The sequence below is a fragment of the Limanda limanda genome, chromosome 15, assembly GCF_963576545.1.
Source record: "Limanda limanda chromosome 15, fLimLim1.1, whole genome shotgun sequence".
Classification (NCBI taxonomy): Eukaryota; Metazoa; Chordata; class Actinopteri; order Pleuronectiformes; family Pleuronectidae; genus Limanda; species Limanda limanda.
In genome coordinates this window covers 18,612,676-18,634,366 of record NC_083650.1, presented here as the reverse complement: position 1 = coordinate 18,634,366, position 21,691 = coordinate 18,612,676, and the positions used below count along the sequence as shown (strand labels likewise).

Below are 21,691 nucleotides of genomic sequence, written 5' to 3'. Positions count from 1 at the left end.
TTTTTACTACATCTCGGGGCCGGTTGGATGACGAGTTGATTTACAAAATACTTCCTTCTTCATGGCGAATCAGTAGGTGGCGCTATGACCCTGAGGCAATTTTGACACATAGAGCTGTTCAGGCTTGGACTCATGAGACAGACGTTTGGTGGTGATAGGACAATGCACAGTGGAGTTATGACAACATCGTGTCCTTTGGCGAAGGATGAACCTTCACCATACGTCAATGTTTACACAGGAAATGGAAATGAGTAAATGTCCCAATTCTGACAGAGAGAAAGAGAGAGAGAGAGATGTCACTATTGCAAGACATCAAAGATTCCTTTCATCTATGACCACTGAAGGTGTCACTGCAGGAGTGGAGTTGTCTGTTGATGGTTCAGCATCGAAGGATTCATGGTCCATGTATGTCCGAAATACAGAACATCGTAATTTGATGGCTTGTAATCAAACTTTGACGCCACGGCACGGTCACACCGTGTGACAAAAAATTGATCTTTGAGTAAGTATTTATCTCCATCTTGTTGAGATGAAAGGAATCTTTGAAGTGACATTGATCTGATGAAAGCCCTTGGACACGATAGTCAGGGTAAAAATGTGAAAAATGGCCACTAAATGGCCAATAAATGCAAAATGGCTGGCTCCCTGTTACGTTTTTCATGATGGCCTTGAGACTTTTTTGTTTGTCTGGTCATGACACACCTGTGCGTCGATTTTTGTGAAGATCGGTCAATGTGAACGCGTTCCAGGGGGCTCGGGGGGAGCTATTAAGCCATTTTGCCACGCCCATTTAAAATTACTCCAGAATACGTACATTTTCACCACTAATTTTCTGCAAACTTTGGTAACAATTTGAGCATGTTAAAGCCCTCAAAAAGCCACTTCATTTTCCTGAAAAAAAAATAATCCTTACAATTTCAATAGGGCCTCCCACTGTGTCCAACTTTTCGGTGCTTGGGCCCTAATAATAAAAGTTGAGTGGTGTCATATCTGTATCCTGCAGCTGTGGAGTCATAGACACCTGCAGAGTGAGCTATAATAAGCTATATAGAACACGTTATGGGAAATAGTATTTTAGTGTGATGCCTATGAAGAAGAGGTTTAAATTACTTATCTTTGTTTCCATTGCGAAAAACTATATTCCCCCAAGTTTTAGAGCTTTAAAAGTCTAAACCTACCAAATACCACTGAATGTATTACTGGTAATTTGAGGGTAGATGTATTTCTCACGTTCTAAGTCAAGACCACTGCAAACAGGGTATAAACTTTAACGGTAAAAATGTGATTAATGTTGCTTCAGTAGGGTTTTGGTGTGATCTTGCAGTTACACATAAATTAAGCATGAAATTGACACTTTACGTTGGTTACCTGAATGCATCACCAACAGTGCTCATACGGGAACTTTAGACACCAAGAGCTGCCAGGTTGGATGAAACCCCCCATTTGGGAAGCCTTAGTTTTGGGGAATGCGTGATAATTTCATGAAGTTTCAATATAGGGTCAAACATTTATTCAGGACTATCCTCTAGGATATGACTTCTCAGAATAGTCATCAATATCTAATTTACCACAAACTTTATTTATTGATAGGATTTCAATCAACCAACCATGATCACAGTATCTGAGTTACAGATACTGTTATAAGCAAAGATGAATAATAATACATGTGTGTATTATAAAGCTCAGGATTATCCATAATACAGATGTGACCATTCACCAGTGGCTGTTGTGAGGTACAAAAGTCTGTAGCTGAGTGCAGTAAAGTATGTGCTTATGGATTTGTTTATGTGTAGCAAATAGGGCTGGACGATAAGGCCAGGATATACAATTTCATATCAGTCAATATTGATAAAATTTAAAGGGCTGATATTTGCTCCGGAGTGGGGGTTGTGGTTTTAAACTCTTCTATAGGAGCACAGAATGAAAAACACTTGCTCCAGTCTATATCTACAAAGATAATTTATGTGCTATTACTCCTCACTGTTATCGACTTTTGTCATGTTTGACATTCTGTACCTGATACAAATGATATTGCAGTAATTATTGATATTGAATTATTGCCCAGTTCTGGAAGCAAATATCGATAAGAAACATCAACAACTTTAGGAACAACCAGGTTAAGATACGATTTGTAATTTGAAATCACCAACAAAAACAGCGATGCCAAAGTTGACAAGTGTGCATGTTGAGCTTTTATTACAAATGAATAAACAACACAACCTCATGTAAACTCCTCTGAACTGCAATAACTCCATCAAACTAGCACCCTGGCATATCTACATATTTGCACCAGCACCGTAATAAGCATATCTGAATATTTGCACTACTGCACAAATTGAACTGTTGTTTTATTTTCTCCTCATCTGTAAAGATATATATTTAGATATATATATTTTATTTTCGATTTAAAATTTTTGATATGGTATTTTATTCTATTTTATTGATATTCTATTTTAATCTATTTTATACTATTTCTATTTTTGCATATTGCACATCCCCATTTCTCTCCTGCTTTGCATTTTACTTTTTATTTAACTTTTTATATCTTGTATATATCTGTTTTTGCATATTACTCTTTATTTAACTTTTATGTCTTGTATATATATTTGGTTTATATACAGTTATTTCTTTCTTATGGGAAGTACTTATTGTGTTTTTATGCTTTATGTTAAATGTATGCACCTTTTCACCAAAGAAAATTCCAGGTAGGTGTAAACCTACTTGGCAATAAATCCTTTCTGATTTCAGATTTTTCTGATTTTATTTTATTATTTATTTGTTGCAACTACTGAGCATTGCTTAAAGAGAGCCTGTGACCCAAGTATTTCAATGCCAGCGACTGCTTCATGTTATCTCTCTGCATTTGACTGAATCTTGGCTCATGAACTTCTTTTTCCTGAAATTCCTGAAATCCTGAAAAAGTTCCTCAGACCGAGCCACACTTCTCCAGCTCCTGATAGGGGGACAGCGAGCCACGCATCTGGCAACCCTAGCCGGGCCGTTCACGAGGTTCTTCCTTTCTCAGCCAGCGCCGTTGAGGGGAGTGAGTGCGTGGCCTGGATGGCTCGGTGAAATCGGTCCAAATACTCGAGTCAGTCCCTTTGGAGTTCCACTAGAACGCCGCAAACATGCCGGCCTACTTCCAGCGGCCGGAGAACGCTCTCAAGCGAGCCAACGGTAAGCGGAGAGGCGGCCTGGTGGTCCACGGAGATCACACACTCATGCTAACTCAAGCTAGCCACCGTTAGCCGGGTTCACCTCTCTTAATGCCTCGTCGCTGTATGGCTGCGGCGTAGCAGGCTAGGCTAACTGCTAATGCTACTGCTAGCCTCAATGGCGGGGGAAGCCATGTCTCTTTCATGCAGCTAGCCTCGGTTTTAAGCTAGCCGGCGTGGCCGTCTGTGTAGCTTCGACTGATCTTATCAACCATACGCGTTGGACACACATGTTTCTATGATAGCATTAACACTAATGTCCACTCTGAACATGACTGATTGTTACCATGTGTCAAATAAGCAGCACATTGAACAACGAGCATCACCACAAGGCCCGACCGTCAACCACCGGGTTGGGTCTGCACCATATGTCAGAGGCGTTTTTTACATTACATGTTATTTAGCTGACATTTTTAGTACACTCAACATTTATGAGGGGCCATTTAGGGGTTCAGTATCTGGCCAGGACACTTCCGCATGCAGATTGGGAGAGTGGGGATTGAACCGGCAACCTTCTTGTTGGAGAACACCCACTATACCCCCTAGGCCACACCGCTACGTCACTGACATTTTGATCTGTTTCTCCAGAGTTTCTCGAGGTTGGCAAGAAGCAGCCAGCCTTGGATGTTCTCTACGATGTCATCAAGAGCAAGAAACATCGAACATGGCAGAAGATCCACGAGCCCATCATGCTCAAGTACCTGGAGCTCTGCGTGGATCTGCGCAAGAGCCACCTGGCCAAAGAGGGTCTCTACCAGTACAAGAACATCTGCCAGCAGGTGTGTGTGTGATGGTTGTACAGGTTGGGTAGTTTCACGCACCAGAGTCGTTCAGGGTTGAAGTGGAATCTTTCTTTCTTTGCCTTCAGGTGAACATCAAGTCTCTGGAGGATGTGGTCAGGGCTTACCTGAAGCTGGCGGAGGAGAAGACCGAGACTGCGAAGGGGGAGTCCCAGCAGATGGTCCTGGACATTGAGGATCTGGACAACATCCAGACCCCAGAGAGGTGAGGGTCGGGTCGTACAGGAATCGGGCAGCCACTGGTGTCTCCACTCGGGTTGCTTAGACAGATTTCTACTTTAGAATTGTCCGATGACAGTTTGTTGATCTCACCAGATCTTGAGGGTTGTGTTAAAGCTATGGTGTGTTATTAAAGTTGAATGTGCTTTGACTTCAGTGTGCTGCTGAGCGCTGTGAGCGGAGAGGACACTCAGGATCGTACTGATCGCCTGCTGCTCACCCCCTGGGTGAAGTTTCTGTGGGAGTCGTACCGCCAGTGCCTGGACCTGCTCCGAAATAATTCCAAGGTGGAGAGGCTGTACCATGACATCGCCCAGCAAGGTAGCGACACAAACTGAACATGTCACCAATTACATTTAGCTATAATTTAAACTCGTATTGTCTAGGTGTAGCGTAAAGTTGCATAAAAGATTCTGTCTACAAAATGTTTTATAGTTTTTGGGGCCATTTCTATAAATGTTACTGAATGGCTAAAATATCTGCAGTACATGGAAGTGGCCTCATGTTTAAAATGATCAACACTATCCCCTCGGTCGGAAAGAAGAGAATTCATCTTTGTTATTGTCCAATCAGCAAATTCAATGTAAATGTGCCTTTTTTGTATTCATTTTATTTTGACGGTCAAGATTATATCAATTAATTAATTATAACTAATAACTTGCTGAATGTTGCATTCCAAATGTTGTTAACAATATCTGGTCCTCTTCTCTGCAGCGTTCAAGTTCTGCCTTCAGTACACCCGCAAAGCAGAGTTTCGCAAGCTGTGTGACAACCTGCGGATGCATCTGGGGCAGATCCAGCGCCATCACAACCAGAGCACTGCCATCAACCTGAACAACCCTGAGAGCCAGTCCATGCACCTGGAGACACGCCTGGTGCAGCTGGACAGTGCCATAAGCATGGAACTCTGGCAGGTCTGTCCTAACACTGAGACCTTAAATGGGTTACACAAACTGTCCATACGTAATTATGTTTAATAATGCAAAACATGTAGTGTATGACTTAAAGAATAACTAAAAACATGTGATCTACTCCGCTGTACTAAAATTGGTGTTAACTGGGAAATGTGATATTTGTACTGATACAATGTTGTTTCTGTTTCCAGGAAGCCTTCAAGGCTGTTGAAGACATCCATGGCCTGTTTGCTCTTTCCAAGAAGCCTCCCAAGCCTCAGCTGATGGCCAACTACTACAACAAGGTGTCAACTGTGTTCTGGAAATCTGGAAATGCTCTTTTCCACGCCTGCACCCTTCACCGCCTCTATCACCTGTCCAGGGAGATGCGTAAAAATCTGACCCCAGATGAGATGCAGAGGTACCTCATCATTCTCTTTAGAGAGGTGCACAGGTTTACTGTTTACAGATCAAATGGTTAATAAAACTTTCCACCTTCAGGATGTCCACCAGAGTCCTCCTGGCCACACTGTCCATCCCCATCACCCCTGAGCGCACTGATATTGCTCGGCTCTTGGACATGGACGGCATCATTGTTGAGAAACAGCGCAGGTTGGCCACGCTCCTGGGTCTCCAGTCTCCACCAACCCGCCAGAGTCTCATCAATGACATGGTACACTATGTGATTTAGGTTCTGTGGGTTAGTGCAGCTAATAAATATGTTATTATAGATGTTAAACAAATGTCTCTTTTTATCTTTTCATACTAGGTGAGATTTAACTTGATGCAGTACATCGTACCTGATGTGAAGGAACTTTACAACTGGCTGGAGGTGGACTTTCATCCTCTGAAATTGAGTGGAAGAGTCACCAAGGTAAATAATACAGCAGCATCTGTCACATAAGTCTGTAAATTAAGAAAATATACTGCCCAGCTTTTTAGTTAAGGTTGCCGTTTACATGGTCATTAAACTGAATGTAATGTAGCTACTTGTTTCCTCATAATTTAACACTGACTGTCCCACTAGGTATTGAACTGGGTGAAAGACCAGGCTGAGAAGGAGGCTGATCTGCAACAGTATGTTCCTCACCTGCAGAACAACACCATCCTCAGGCTCCTGCAGCAGGTATTTATCCTTTTATTTTATTTTTCATTAATTCTAGAATGCACCTGGTAACATCTACATTTCAATGAGAGTAATCGCTCATTATTCTGCATCCATTGTTTTAGGTTGCACAGATCTATCAAAGCATTGAGTTCAGCCGTCTGGCCACCCTGGTTCCGTTTGTGGACGCCTTTCAGCTGGAGCGCTCCATTGTTGATGCTGCTCGCCACTGTGATCTGCAGGTAAGGTCAACATCAGGAAACACTAAGGCATTTTGTAACTATTAATACTATTTGTAGACCAGCGAAAGTGTTATTACAAAGAATGAGCATGGAGGTTATGACTTAATAATGATGATCAATTTCTTATCTAACTAATCTAATGTTATGTTTTGTGTCTCAGGTTCGAATAGACCACACCTCTCGAACTCTGAGCTTTGGGTCAGACCTTAACTACTCAACCAAAGAAGACGCTCCTGTTGGCCCGTTCCTGCAGAACATGCCCTCAGCGCAGATCAGGAACCAGCTGACAGCCATGTCTTCTTCTCTGGCCAAGGCCATCCAGGTCATTAAGCCTGCCTCCCTCCTGGTAAGTTTGCCTCTTATACCCTTTACACTAAATATTCATGTATGCAAGTTTTTTTTTAGATGCAGGTAACTCCAAAAGACTAATTTCCACTTGCCAGTATTTTGACTTTAAGGCTTTTCTGTGTTGCATTTAAAGTCACAAATGTGTCATTGGTAAATAATTAGGGTTAGAAAGCAGCATGGAGGCATGGTTGCTTTTTAAAAATATATTTTACTTCAGTCCCTTAAAGCTTATCGCAGACTGAGCAATGTTCAAGTGCTGCTGGAAATTAGATGCATGGAATTCATGGCTAATAGGACGTAGAATTTATGACCTTTATAATGCACGTCAAAGCATCATGCAGGAATGTGGGCATTCCAAAGCTGCTGGGTGTATTGATCCATCAGAGCTGATCAGTCTACTGCAAAGTCATGAGACCTAAGAATTAATGTAATTTGTACCATTACCCACAGAAGACAAAGCCAGATGTTAGTGGGTCTTCCAGTGTGAAAGGGGCTTTTACTGACCTCATGTATAGATGCACAGTGACTAGTCAGTGTCCAACATTAACTTTAAACATGTAGTGCACATGCACATGTAGTATTAAGTCCCTTTTTTAGTACAGTACCATGGGATTATTCTTGTTTTTTGTCCTTTTCAGCAAGAGCGTGAGGACAACAGCCAGCTGGCAATCGCTGCTTACCTGAAAAATGGACGTAAGGATCACCAGCGCATCCTGGCTCGCAGACAGACCATTGAAGAGCGTAAGGAGAAGCTGGAGAGCCTGAACATCCAGCGTGAAAAGGAGGAGCTGGAACAGCGGGAAGCTGAGCTGCAGAAGGTCCGAAAGGCTGAAGAGGAGCGTCTCCGCCAGGAGGCCAAAGAGAGGGAGAAGGAGCGCATCATGCAGGAGCATGAGCAGATCAAGAAGAAAACTGTCCGTGAACGACTGGAGCAGATCAAGAAGACTGAACTTGGGGCCAAGGCCTTCAAAGACATTGATATTGAGGTAAAACGTAGTGAAAGTATACTAAATTAAGATGAACTCCATGTGTCAGAAATGGGTCAATTTGATATTAAATTTAAATCAAGAGAATAACAAATCTGTTTTACAGGACCTGGAGGAGCTGGATCCCGACTTCATCATGGCAAAACAGGTGGAGCAGCTGGAGAAGGAGAAGAGGGAACTCCAAGAGCGCCTGAAGAACCAGGAGAAGAAGGTAACTGAGTGAGAGATCACTCAATCACAGGTGACGAGTATCTCATGTTAACTCATTTAGTGAATTTGAAACTTTTCCCTCCAGATTGACTACTTTGAGAGGGCAAAACGCCTCGAGGAGATTCCTCTCATCAAACAAGCTTATGAGGAGCAGCGCATCAAGGACATGGAACTGTGGGAGCTCCAAGAGGAGGAGAGGGTAGGTTAAAATTCCTTCTACAAATTTGAATCTAGGAAATTCAGCACTTTCAGATTAATATCCAGAATGTAATCATTTTGCCTCTTGTTGTAGATCAGTAACATGAAAGTTGAACGGGAGAAGGCTCTGGAGCACAAAAATCGCATGTCCAGGATGATGGAGGACAAAGAGAGCTTTTTGTCTAAAATCACTGATGCCAGGAGCTTCATTTATGAGGTAATTCAATTTAACTTTATTTTTGTATTTTCAAATCAGAACTTCCATTATCCTAAGGCCCTTTAGAGTGAGGTGCAGACCCAACATTATAGAGATAACCCCAAGAGCCAAATACAGCTTTGACCAGTTGGGTTGAGAGGAGAAACCATTCAGTCATTTCACAAGGCTATGCTGACAACTTGTGATTTAAGCAGTGCTCTAATGTTCACTTCTGTCTTTCAAGGAAAAACTGGAAACCTTCCAGGAGCGTTTGGTGGAGGAGAGGAAGAAGCGTCTGGAAGAGAGGAAGAGGCAGCGCAAAGAGGACAGGCGTAATACTTACTACCGCGACAAAGAGGAAGAGGAACAGCGTATCCACGAGGAGTCTCTCAAAAAAGGTAAAACATCTCTGTTTGCACGTGTGCATGGGGACAAGGAAAGTTGTCACAAAAAAGGAATGGTAGCGTTGCATGGTTCACAGCAAACGGACGCTTACAAAGAGAAGGAAACTGCTAGAAGTGGGCAATTGGTTGTATTGAGTTTTTGCCCAACATAACATTTCCATTTTGCCAGTGACATAGCAACTGAAGTCGTCATAACAAAGTGTATAAATAGACTAAGATAAAGGTTTCAATCAGGAAATTATTGGTCAACTTGAATCATTAGTTGCTTTCAGACATGCACTGATTGCGGAGGGCTTCCTGAGTTTCTGCTGGGGTTTTTCCTGACCTCATAGCATAAAGTCTGCAGAAACCCAAGAGGAGCTGATATGAGAACACAGGAGGAGATCCTTAGCAGAATTCAGGATTTGTTGTTGCTGCTGTGAATCCGTCTGAATGGAGTCTCCCGCGACGTTTTGTATATGTGAAAGGAAAACTCAGAGACAGTCCTGACCCAGTTCCTCCACAGGTCATGTTTTAAAACGGCTTTTGAGAAAATGTTCTGATTGTGCGAGCAAGTGTGGCACCCTACTTTTTAATATCTGCAAAAAGCGTACAAGTAAATGAAGTTTGAGCAAGCCTCAATTTATTTTTCTGTTAATGTTACAGAGCGAGAAGAACGTGAACGCGTGGAAAATGAGGCGCGAGAGGAGGAGGACAGGGAGTACCAGGAGAAACTGCGCAAGCTGGAAGAGCAGGAACGTAAGCAGCGTGCTCGTCAGCAGGAGATCGAGGAGCGGGAGCGCCTTCGTGACGAGGGGAAAAAGGCTCCAACAGAGGAGAGAACCAAGGTACAAATGAGCTTTATTTTTACCTGACGGGTGAGCTGACAGTTGGATGCAAATATGTTGTAGTTAGTTGAAAATCACAATGATTTGTTTTTTCTGCATTCTGAAATACTAAACCAGATATAGGATGAATTACCAGATTAACAAGATACTCAAATGTCCACGGAATAGTAAGGTTGCACATTTATCTGAGTGATGTGTAAGAGTTCCTTGTCTGATGAGCATAAATTAAGGCCGATATATACTTCTCCGTTTTTGACGGACACGGACAGATAGGACCGCCGTGGAACGCCCTCTCCGAGCGCCTCGGACAGCTTTTCGTGCACTTCTGATTTTTCTAACTGTCCGTGTTTATTTCGGATAGCCTACGGACAGCCCTTGGCTGTGATTTGTCCGTTAACGACATTATTGCCTTACGACGTCATCTCCGGACCTCAAACTTCCTGCTTCGTTCCCTGTATCACAAACACAAACACAACTATGATTCTACGATTAATGTGACGTGTGTGTTAAGCCAGCGGAGTTGTCCGGCTGACGGTGGCTCGTTAGAGCACTGACGGCATGTGTGCACGGTCACATACGGTTATAACGAGCTTTCAAAAAGGCGCTAGCGGGCTAGCAGCCATGCTAACTGCGGTGGTAACAGTTCAAAAACCCGCTGTCACGACTTTAATTCCACTTCTATCATTACACTGTTTCTACAATACCGTCAGGTTAGAAGCAAACACTGGATAGTAGTAGTTAGTGTCAGGAGTCCCTGCTGACTGTGTGTGGAAGCTGGGGCGGAAGCTAGCTAGCTCCGTGTAGCTTCAAGCTGTGGAATTAGCAACACAGTTCGGAAACCAGACCGGGGAACGGCTGCGCTAAGAAACGATTACATCAGCATTTATGTTATTTAGTTGCCATTGTAGCCTACACTGTGTGTGAGGGAAGTGGGGAGTAAGTAAATAAACAGCGTGGACTTCTTCTGATAACTCGTGAGGTAGGCTCCTCCAAGCTTGTCTTCCTATGCGCCGCCTACTGTTCTGGGGGTGAATTGTTTTCACGGACAACTATAAATGAAAAAGTGTCCGTCCGTAACGGATTCGGGTAGCATAATGGAGCCTTTAGGTTGAAGAAGCAGTTTGAGTGTTCCTGATGTGACAACACAATGCGTCTTTATGTTTTGCTCACAGGATTGGGGTGGTGAAAAGGAGGAGGGATGGAGGAGGCGCGGAGAAGGAGGTGACTCAGAATGGCGCCGTGCTGTCCCTGACAGGTTTGTGTTGGCAACTCATCTTATTTCAAATTGTTTCCATATAACCAAGAAGAGCTTCACTAACATTACCTCTCCTCACTCTTCCTCTAGGGAACGGACACAGGAAGGCCAAGAGGAAGAGGGCGAGGACAAGCGAGTTGAAGCTCCCCGCAGGATTGGAGATGAGAGGCCACCCCGTCGTGATGAGGATCGTCCTGTACGCAGAGGCTTTGATGAGGATCGTCCTGCACGCAGAGGCTTTGATGATGATCGTCCCGTACGCAGAGGCTTTGATGAAGATCGTCCTGCACGCAGAGGCTTTGATGATGATCGTCCCGTACGCAGAGGCTTTGATGACGACCGTCCTGCACGCAGAGCTTTCGACGATGATCGTCCTGTACGCAGAGGTTTCGAGGATGACCGTGGGGGCAGGCGTGGCTTTGACGATGATCGCGGTCCTAGGCGTGGCTTTGATGATGATAGAGGTCCTCGCAGAGGCATGGAGGACTCCAGGGCTCCCAGGCGTGGGGCTGATGATGATTGGGGCCGCAGAGGAGGAGGAGGAGATGAGGATGAGGGGCCACGTCGCGGTGGTGAAGATCCCAAAGCATGGAAACCCCTAGCTAGAGCTGGTAAGCCTGCAGCTTAGAAGTGATTAATGTGCTTCATTGATCAGTAAGGGTGTTTCGATCCGGATTTTTGATCACAGGCTCTATGGCCCAGTTTACGCCTGATTAACATGCGTCTTGGGTGATCCAAATGACCACTTATGATCCGATTTCTCTTCCCTGCTCTATATGCAAATTAGCACTACAGAGCTGAATCCCACTTCAAATTTAGTTTTTTTTTGTTTTATTCAGCGCCACATTAAGCTCCCGTACCAGCCTGTGTCTCTGTCACGTATTCCACCTGCGCTGTCAGCAACTGCTGGAGTGACGCTCTGGTGAATTTTTATTACTGAACTAAATGAGTAGAACACACACTTTAACCGTCTCTGACTGTGGGAAAATTTGATGTTTTCACATCACAGATAGATGACGAGGAAAGCCATTAATACCAGAGAAAAAATAAATGCGTTCTGTTAGCACCACACAGCATCTGTCATGCTAGAATTCCCAGTCCAATATACAAATGAACTAATTTGCACCCTGGTTGCAAAGAAGAAATGTTAAGGGTAAAAAAAGGCAAAATACGTTTTAATCAACACTACTGTGCCAACATGCATAGTCACATACCTAACCTGATCAGCTCCTCTGATAAGCGTTTATAGAGCTTGGCAATAAGAGGGAATATCAGCCGATCCCGATCTGTGGCCGATCAATCGGACCACCCTTATTTATCAGTGGCACTAATCAGCAAATGTGTTTAGATGTAATGTTTACCAGGATATTGTACCAATGTCTCAGCGGCAGGTGGATGGCGTGAGAGGGAGAAGGCCCGAGAGGACAGCTGGGGACCCCCCCGTGATGAGGCCCAAGGTGAAGGAAAAGAGGCCAAAGAAGAGGAAAGCTCCAAAGAACGTCCTCCTCCACAAAGGTGGGCCTGACAGAAAACCTGTGTTGATAATATTTAAAAAAACATTTCATGCGTTTCTTTTCAGTGAGCTGTTGGTGATGTGTCACTGTATTTACAGAGAGGAAAGTGTCTGGAGGAGACCAGGTAGTGAGGAGGGAGGAGGAGGAGGCGGCGGCGGCGGAGGCGGCGGCTGGAGAGACTCTCGAAAGGAGGACACCGGCCGGGTTGAACGTGTTGAACGGGTCGACCGCGTTGAACGTGTTGAACGTGTTGAGCGGGTCGAACGCGTTGAAAGGGTCGAACGTGTTGAACGTGTTGAACGGGTGGTTGATCGCGACCGCCAGGATGACCGCGAACAAAAAGCCCCACCATCCAGCCAGGATGAAGGTAAACAGCCCGATTGAGGGATACAAAATGGTAGAATGCTTCATAGTTTTGCTTAAAGAAGTGCTGTTATATAAAATCTATCGACAATACTGCTAAGCTGAAATGTTTGTGGCTGAACAAACCCGAAGCCTCTTAACTTGTCATTATCCTGATTGCCTCCAAATAGATTCATCAGGTTATCAAATAGAAGAAACTCCCTTAAGTGGATGGTTCCTTTTATTTAGCACTCCTGTCTAACAAAAATAACGTGGTACCCTGTAGTGATGTATTCAGCCAGCAGGGGTCGATGTTGATGCACGTACCCATTCTAACACCAAACTGGACTAATGCACATTTTCTAACTCCTGTTATATTCAGACACCAACATGAACTAATGATTAGAGATGAGCCGGATACTCGGCTGAAACGAGTATCCGGTACGGATAAAGCACTTTTGCCGATCACGAGTATAATACGAGTAATCGGAGTCATTATCTGTGCTCAGACTGAATGAAAATCCTCACACAGCGTCACAGCGCTCCTCCCGTCACACACGGCTCTGCTCACTCACTCACAGAACAGCTCTGTCTCTCAGTCACTCAGGTTCACTGCGCATCGGGACTGTTCCATAGGCTCAGTCAAGGAAGCAGAAATGATTCGTTCATTTCCCGACTGGGTCTTCGGGTACGAGTCTTTGGATCATTTTTCACGAGACTTGCATTGGCTCAGTAGAGGAGCGCTGGAGATGCGAGGGACGTTCACTGTCTCCCGGAGAAATGAACACTCTGTGTTTTTAGTATGGAAAGACGTGAATTGTATTTGTTCACGGGTCATGGTGACTGGTTTTGTTATTTTCACTTTACATTTACACTTACTTTACAGTAAAGTAAACCTCTATTAAATACAGTACAACATGACAGTTTGTATGGTTTGAAATTGTCATTTATTATCACACTGGCATTTAATTATCACGGCAAACAATTACACTGCACTAAACTTTAAGTGTTATTGTAAAGTGAAAATAACAGAACCAGTCTGTATGACTTGTGAACGAATATAATTCACGTCTTTCTATACTAAAAACACAGAGTGTTCATTTCTCCGGGAGACAGTGAACGTCCCTCGCATCTCACTCACACACACACTCTCTCACACACACACACACCTACACCTGGTGTGGAAATAAATTTAAAAAAAAATAAAAATAAAAAAATCATAAAAAAATGTCAAAGTTAAAAAAGAAAGTTATGTTGAACCAGCCCACTTCCGGGTTAAATCACACCCACTTCCGGGTTAGGCCCGGCCAACTTCGAGTACGGATACGGATAATTCATATGGTTAACAGATACAGATACAGATAATGCTGTACTCGCTCATCCCTACTAATGATCATCTTCGTTTCTTCAGGAAGCTCATGGCGTCGTGGAGGTGAAGAGAAGAAGGAGGAGAGGGACCGTCCCACAGAGGACCAAGAGCCAGAGCCTGGTGATGCTGACAAAGAAATCCCTCGTCGCATCAAGAATGAGACAGATGATGATGGGTGGACCACTGTCCGCCGCTGAGCAACAGTTTTTCCATCTCTTTGCCTCATATCATAATAAATTGGTTTTGGAAAAAAAATTGAATTACCCAGTTATAGCCACAGTGGTGAATCAGCGGCTACAAGCTTCTGATATTCATGTGTGTTATTCCATTGGATGAAATATTTGTAGACAGTAGTTTTCCCGGGAATTGTTTTCTTTTATTTTGAATTTCAGCTGTTCTGACACAGAGGCTCTCCACCATGTCAAAAACATCAGCTAATGAACTTCTGTGCACTTAGGCCTCATGCATTTATATCTAAACATGACTGCCCCTAGTGGTTAGGAGTGTTATTACCTAATGAGAAGAGAAGCTGATGCAACTGAAAAACTATTTTCAACTTCCAATGCAAACTCAGTCTATCACCAAATGCCTCTTTTAAACAACTAACCTTTGCGTAAACATTATGACAAAGTTACAACACTTAAATATACTAACAGTAATCAGCCTCACTGATATCTCATGTTTCAGATGCTTCTTTATGACCTAGCGGAATTTCCCATTTAGATGCGTTTGCTTCAGTTTAATTGGTCTCGCTCAATATCCTGCGTGTGCTTCTATCTTGCTGCAATTGATAACAAACCAGGTTGCATGTGTACAGATGAAGCCTTTATTAATAAAGATGTTTGCTCACCACATACAGTTTGTGTTCATTTTGTCTGATAAATGCTTTGTACATTAGATATATATTTACCTGCTTGAAACAGTGAGGTCACAAACATTGTCCGGTGTGAGGGAATCACTGACTGATATTACTATTTTACATTATACTATTTATTCTAAACATAACTACTAACTGTTGCCGCTATAAGTAGTAGCATAATTACATCTGTGGGTATCACTATTATTATCTTCATTATAACAACCAGTCTGACAGAGCTTAATAATGAAAGTTAAACTGTTCCTGGTGGCTCTCTGTCTCTTCTCTCCCCTCTTTTCCACCCACCTCTCCTCTCTACCCCATTTCCCTCACTCCAACCAGTAGAGGCAGACACCCACATGGAGTCGGGTTCTATTTTACTCTATGTAAAGTGCCTGGAGATAATATATTGATAAACCTGTGTCAGTTATTTGGATATGAACCCAAGAAAGAAGAAAGAAGCTCTTTCCACAAACTTTACTAGTGCTGTGGATGAATTATAGAGTATTAATAGTGGACCATTGAAGAGAGGAAGACTTGTCACTGAAACAGTCTGAGATCCTGTGCCTTCTCTAACGTCTACATTGTGCAACCACCAGTGAAAGTCAGCTGTTGTTCGTTTTGTTGGAAACCTGCTGGATCTCTGCTCTCCAGCTACTCAAGGCTTCATGGCGCTACCAGGTTGCAACCACTAGAGGTCCTTCCAGCACCGTGGAGACGCCTCTGACGCCTCCGTGTCACAGCGTGGTGCTTCGTGTCTGTGACCAGCAATGAAGACAATGTCAAACTACACAAAATATGAACACGCAGCCAGAAGTCATGTGCGGGGACCGTTTACAAACCAGCATCATACTGTTGGATAATAAGGATAACACTAATATCACACAGGCAAAATTATTTCCCCTTTGAAAAACGTGTATGGTTTAAATTCAACTTCTGTGGCTGACTTACAGACACGCAGAACTATAATGTATAATACAAATAATAAAACAACAGTGTAAATCATGGCAAGACACGGAGATATTGCAATTAGACAATATTACACAATAATAGCTCTGTTTTAGTTGACATATTAAGCAAGTTAAAATAAAACTCCCACTGATTCCTCTCAGTGTTGATAACTTTTTTAAATGTCAGATCGGTAGAGCTGCGTGTTGTACAGCTGCTGATGCTCCGGCTGCTTCACTGTTTGGTTTCTATTTTATTTTCTAGAGCTCAAACAATTCAATGTAGAGCCTTAAACCACCCGTAGAAATTAAGCCTAGTGGAGCGCGCATTGACAAATATACAAACTGCATTACACGTAAGCGACAGTAGCAACTATGTCATAAAAATATAAATGATGATAATAATAATAATAATAATAATAATAATAATAATAATAATAATAATAATAATCCTACAGTTGCATAAATATTTGTATTAATTTGCATAAATCTTCTATTTCGATTTTGTGTCCCTATAAATAAGAAAATGTAGTTCCCTGCGCCATGGAGTTATAATCACCTCATATGAAATATTCCCTCAAATCAAAAAAAGGTTCATAAATAAATGTGAGTATTAATAGTAATTGAAGGTAACATATAGGTGGACAGCTCGGTTGATTTGCAAGCCGCCTCTTGACGGTTGAGCTCGGCGTGCGGTCAGTGAGCAGTGTGTTTCCAGGCCCTCGGTGCAGATCTGTGCTGCTGCTCTCTCCACACACACCAGCACAGAGAGGTGACAGCTCCTCTAAACACAGGAGCATTTATCCATGAATAACTGTGACACGGAGCGACTCATCGGCTGGAAGGTGTTTAGTAGATCCTGAACCCCTCTGTCAGTCTTCAGCCCTCTAACATCAGCTGACAACAAGCTCTTAAACCTCGCTCACGCTTGTTTGTGTCTCCGGTGTCTCCCAGACATCCAGTCCGACATGCATGGGCTCAATGTGAACCTCATCCTGCAAGAACCTGGAGACTGACTGGTGGACACCACCTCTCCTCAGGAGATCCAGAGGAAGAATCCAGATGCATGGCGACATCTGGGGAGTCAGTGAGGGGCCTTGTAATGTGCCACCTGGTGATATAAACCTGGGAAATAGACTAGTGCTGATGTGATAGTTTGCGCCACATTGTTGTGCGAAATTTAAAAAGAATCACTCCCACGCTAAAAAATAGAATAAGTTTGAACCCGTCACAAGGCCTCACACACACACACACACACACACACACGAATAACCAGGGCTATACCTTCAGCTTGTCTCCCTGGCTCACTTGAGTGTGTTAAATGTCCTGGAGAGATATGTGCGTGTGTGTGAGCATGTGTGTGTGTGTGTGTGTGTGTGTGTGTGTGTGTGTGTGTGTGTGTGTGTGTGTGTGTGTGTGCGTGTGTGTGTGCAGGAGGGTGGGGGGGGGCTCCTCTTCCGGACGAATCCGTTCCGTGGTGCGCGCCTGGAGTCCGCCTCTCCGCGCCCCTGCTCTTCCCCATTGACGCACTTTTTGAAGCGTCGTCCCCCTCTCTCTCTCTCTCTCTCTCTCCACCTTAAGGGCGAGCAGCAGCGAGGGCGACCAATCACCATGCCATCACAGCCTTCAGAGGAAGCTGTTTATGGGACTGCAGCGCTAATTAGGCTCATGAACTAACAAATCTGCCTGCACGAACCCGGCGAGGAAAACGATCACATCCATGGATTAGTCCGGGAGTAAGCCGAGCACTTTTTATTTTCTGGCTTCCTCTGTGCGCTGCTGCATCCCCTTTTTCCTCTTCTCCAACTTATTTTTTTTGTACTGCGCAGAAAACTTTCCCCTTTTCTTTGGGGTGTGGAGTATTTTTTAAAGCGAGAGCGCCGCGTACGACTTCGACTTAAACTGGGGAACCCGGACTATCAGACCATGTTTCAACCTACACCCAAGAGGTGTTTCACTATAGAGTCTTTAGTGGCGAAGGATAATCCTGTACCGGCGTCCCGCTCCGAGGAGCCCATCAGGCCGGCGGCTCTCAGCTATGCAAACTCCGGACAGATGAACCCCTTTCTGAACGGCTTCCACTCCGGCGGCCGGGGCGTCTACTCGAACCAGGACTTGGTGTTCGCCGAGGCGGTCTCGCATCAGCAGAACTCCGGCGTCCCGGTGCACCAGGTGGCCCCGCCGCACTCGCTGGCCGGTCATCCGCTTTCCTCGTCACACAGTCCGCACCCTCTTTTCGCCAGCCAGCAAAGGGACCCTTCAACTTTCTACCCGTGGTTATTACACAGATATAGGTACTTGGGTCACAGGTTTCAAGGTGAGTGAGCAGAGAGCATGCTTCGGGGTTTTGGGTTCACTTTTACACACGCCGAGCGGCTGGAGAGAGCAGGCACATTATTTCCCTCTCTCTCTCTCTCCCTCTCTCTCTCTCTCTCTCTCTCTCTCTCTCTCTCTCTCTCTCTCCATCAGTGGCCACACAGAGCAGGGTGGAATTAAAAACGTGTGGATGTGTAGCTGCCCAGCTTTAAAGCAAACCAGCTTCAATCCTCCAGGCCCAAACAGACACTTCTTTAAAGATTTGTTTTCTTAAAGTGGTCCTGTGATGATTTCCTCAATTATAATAGAAAGCAGAATAATGTGGCTTTAGGAAATAATTGTTGCCTTGGTTTATTCTGCAGCTGTCTGCTGCTGGAAGTGTCTGCTCTGTGTTTAAAAAAAGAGCACTGGAGATTCTGACATGTTTGTACACTGTAAGTCTGCAGGTTATATATAGCATATGATTTATCATCATGCGTAAAACCAACAGAAAGTATTTGACTGCTGGCGGTTTAGTTTTTAAAATATCGATTTAATTAACACTAACTGCAAAAATACATTTTTGTTTTCAAAGAGAAAATATTCTAACAATGTGGCTGGTAATTGAGGAGGAGCCTGCTGCTAATTTTTCTAGAGCTGACATGTGTCAAATTTGCGGTTATTTTTAATTAAATTAAAAAAACGAACTTGCCCTGCTCGGTGGGAGAAAATTCGATTATTATTTGTTGCCTCTTGTTACTCATTTTAAGGTATTTCCATTGTTATTATTTATATATTTTTCTGGACAAATTAAAGCTAATATGTCATATTGCAGGAAATTATTCTAAATTAAATTCTAACGTGTTTTTTTGGCTCCTGCTTATTCAAACGTGTTCATGCTGTTTGCATTTTACCTGCGATTTTGTTTACAAAGGCTATTTTGGAGCTAATTTAATTAGGCCCAGGATTATACCTCCGCTTTGTTTTGTTTCCCTCTGTCCTTTATATGCGGTGGCCTCACAAATGAACACAGACTAATACACAGTTATTGAAATACACGTTTTTTTGATAAATGATCCGCTTTTATTGACGGATGTCGAGCTTCTCCTCAGACATTATCATTATGACATATTTCCAGTCTTGCCCTCGGTGCGCTATTGTTCCACAGTCGTGCGCACATGCAGGCCCGCTGCTTGTTCTGTGGTGTTAATATTTTGTAAGAGATATATTCTAATAATGAGGTGAAAAGGCAGATGATGACACACGCTGGTTTTGTTGCTCGTCTGCAGGTAATGAAACGAGTCCAGAGAGCTTCCTTTTGCACAACGCGTTGGCCAGAAAGCCCAAAAGAATCCGGACAGCGTTTTCACCCTCGCAACTCCTGCGGCTCGAACACGCGTTTGAGAAAAACCATTACGTGGTGGGAGCAGAAAGAAAACAGCTCGCCCACAGCCTTAGCCTCACAGAAACTCAGGTAAGAAACACCTGCTTTACTTTCCCTTTTGACTTCACATTGTTTTTGAATCTCTCCTGCGAGCAAAATGTTATTGTTGGATTGTTATTTCGATGCTGCTGTCCAGTGTGCTGTGTGATGTTTGGACTTAACCAGCCCACTTGCATTTTATAGCCATTTTTATTGTCGCCATAAAATTATATTTCTCACATTATGACTGAAGGTGTTGTTTTAGTGTTTTTTTTTTTTACCTCTTTCTGGACGTGGCACCGTGCGTCGAGCGCCTTTATAAAAATAGGACCATTCATTCACGCATAAAAATAAAGAGGCGCAGTATCTCTTAAAACACAACCATTTTAAAATAATCAGCCAGCTAATTGTTCCTTTATACACGCCATGTTGTCAATGGAAGACAGAGGCTTTCTGTTGGATCCAATCCACCGTCATTGTATAGGCCTAACCTCATTTCAGGAGGGGTTGAATTACTTTGTTTTGGGGGGAGAATGTTGCCTTTCAAAATGGAGGGCAAATTAACCAGTTAACCATTTTATGGGATAGGGCGATACAAAGAGCAGAGGCGGGTTCAGTGAATTCCCCCTGCCATATTTAAGATGCCGTTTGAGCCCATCAGCCGGTCGCCTTTTGTCCGCCGCGTCTCCCTCGGACGGCCGCGGCCTGTGTGGAGGAGCTGAAGGGAGAACTGAACCGTCACCTACTTCAATTAGTCCACTGAAGGCTTATTAAACGCACCTCGGCTGCCATTTAGGAGCTAAAAGAGAGAGGCCGCCGAGTGACAAAGCAGGAGCAGACAATTTATCGATTTAGATGTTGTTAATCCCCAGCGGTACCTTTCATTCTCAGAGCTGAGTCGGTTTAGAGGAGTGTGTGAAAATATATGTTAAATTAATGACCTGGGTGGGATTCCCTTATTTATCCTACATTTAGTCTGCAGGCTGACATACTACTTAACCTATTATTATTATTATTGTGTAAAAAAAATATCATGACCTACTTTAGGTGAAGCGTAAAAAGTTTTTCCAGAATCATGTTTTGTTCACCTATAAATAAAATAGGTTTTAGTTTAATCCAGCTTTTTACCTTTACCCTTTTCACTTTTTATTTTGAAGTGAATATTGTGGTGATAACATTTTATTTATAAACAGAATTGACGGATTCGTTATAGTCTGACTTAACGCTCTGTGCCATAAATTAATATTATATATTAGGATAACAATTATAATTTGATTATTTAAATGCGTGGATTTATGCTACAATGAGAATAGTATTGACATGTGTTTATTGTGATGGTTGTTTGTTTTATAACTGTCCAGCACAGTTTACATTTTGACTCCCACTGTCTGCCTGTATTTAGCCCTGGTGTCCAAACAATGCGTCCCTTTTACGCGTGGTTTTTACGCACTGGCCAATCGCGGTTTATCTCCTGAAACTGATCCCTGTTTTTTCCCCCCTTCCTTTTCTTCTCCTTTCTCCTTTTCCTCCTCCTCAGGTAAAAGTGTGGTTTCAGAACCGGAGGACGAAGTTCAAGCGACAGAAGTTGGAGGAGGAAGGCTCGGAGTCTCAGCAGAAGAAGAAAGGTTCGCATCACATAAACCGGTGGAGAATGGCGACGAAACAGGGGAGCCCAGAGGAAATTGATGTCACTTCGGACGATTAAAAAAAAAAAAAAACTCAAGACAGACAATATGATCGTTCGCGTGAAGGAGGAGGACATGGATACAGGATGTCGTGTAGAGACAATGAGAGGGTAACAAGCCAATGTCACATTTCAGATCTCCGGGGATCGGGCAGCTGAGGGTGAGAGAAACCCGGCTGGTGGCACTGCTGTCACCGGGTGGGTCCGTCCATCCACTTGAGCCGGGGACAGGTGACTGACGGTGTCTCAGTCCACCCACCTGCACCCTTCCAACGCACCGACCACCACCACTACCACCCCCACACCATCCACCACCTCCAATTCTTTCTTTTTCTCCAATTCATTTTGGACGTTTGCACTTCA

The 21,691-nt window shown here is 43.6% G+C and overlaps 2 protein-coding genes across 2 annotated transcripts; both read left to right on the top strand.

Moving 5' to 3' along the window:
- Positions 1 to 3,011: 3,011 nt before the first annotated feature.
- eif3s10 (eukaryotic translation initiation factor 3, subunit 10 (theta)) lies at positions 3,012 to 14,977 on the top strand. The gene is made up of 22 exons (XM_061087916.1): positions 3,012 to 3,177; positions 3,804 to 3,994; positions 4,084 to 4,220; positions 4,392 to 4,555; positions 4,949 to 5,148; positions 5,340 to 5,548; positions 5,629 to 5,800; positions 5,897 to 6,001; positions 6,155 to 6,253; positions 6,358 to 6,474; positions 6,635 to 6,820; positions 7,461 to 7,808; positions 7,915 to 8,019; positions 8,104 to 8,217; positions 8,311 to 8,433; positions 8,657 to 8,810; positions 9,462 to 9,643; positions 10,816 to 10,898; positions 10,989 to 11,509; positions 12,284 to 12,413; positions 12,511 to 12,779; positions 14,166 to 14,977. Exons 1-22 carry the CDS (start codon positions 3,129 to 3,131, stop codon positions 14,318 to 14,320), a joined length of 3,813 nt encoding a protein of 1,270 aa, XP_060943899.1. The 5' UTR covers positions 3,012 to 3,128; the 3' UTR covers positions 14,321 to 14,977.
- A 2,875-nt stretch (positions 14,978 to 17,852) lies between these two features.
- Positions 17,853 to 21,349, top strand: emx2 (empty spiracles homeobox 2). The gene is made up of 3 exons (XM_061087700.1): positions 17,853 to 18,243; positions 19,511 to 19,695; positions 21,182 to 21,349. Exons 1-3 carry the CDS (start codon positions 17,853 to 17,855, stop codon positions 21,347 to 21,349), a joined length of 744 nt encoding a protein of 247 aa, XP_060943683.1.
- Positions 21,350 to 21,691: the final 342 nt, after the last annotated feature.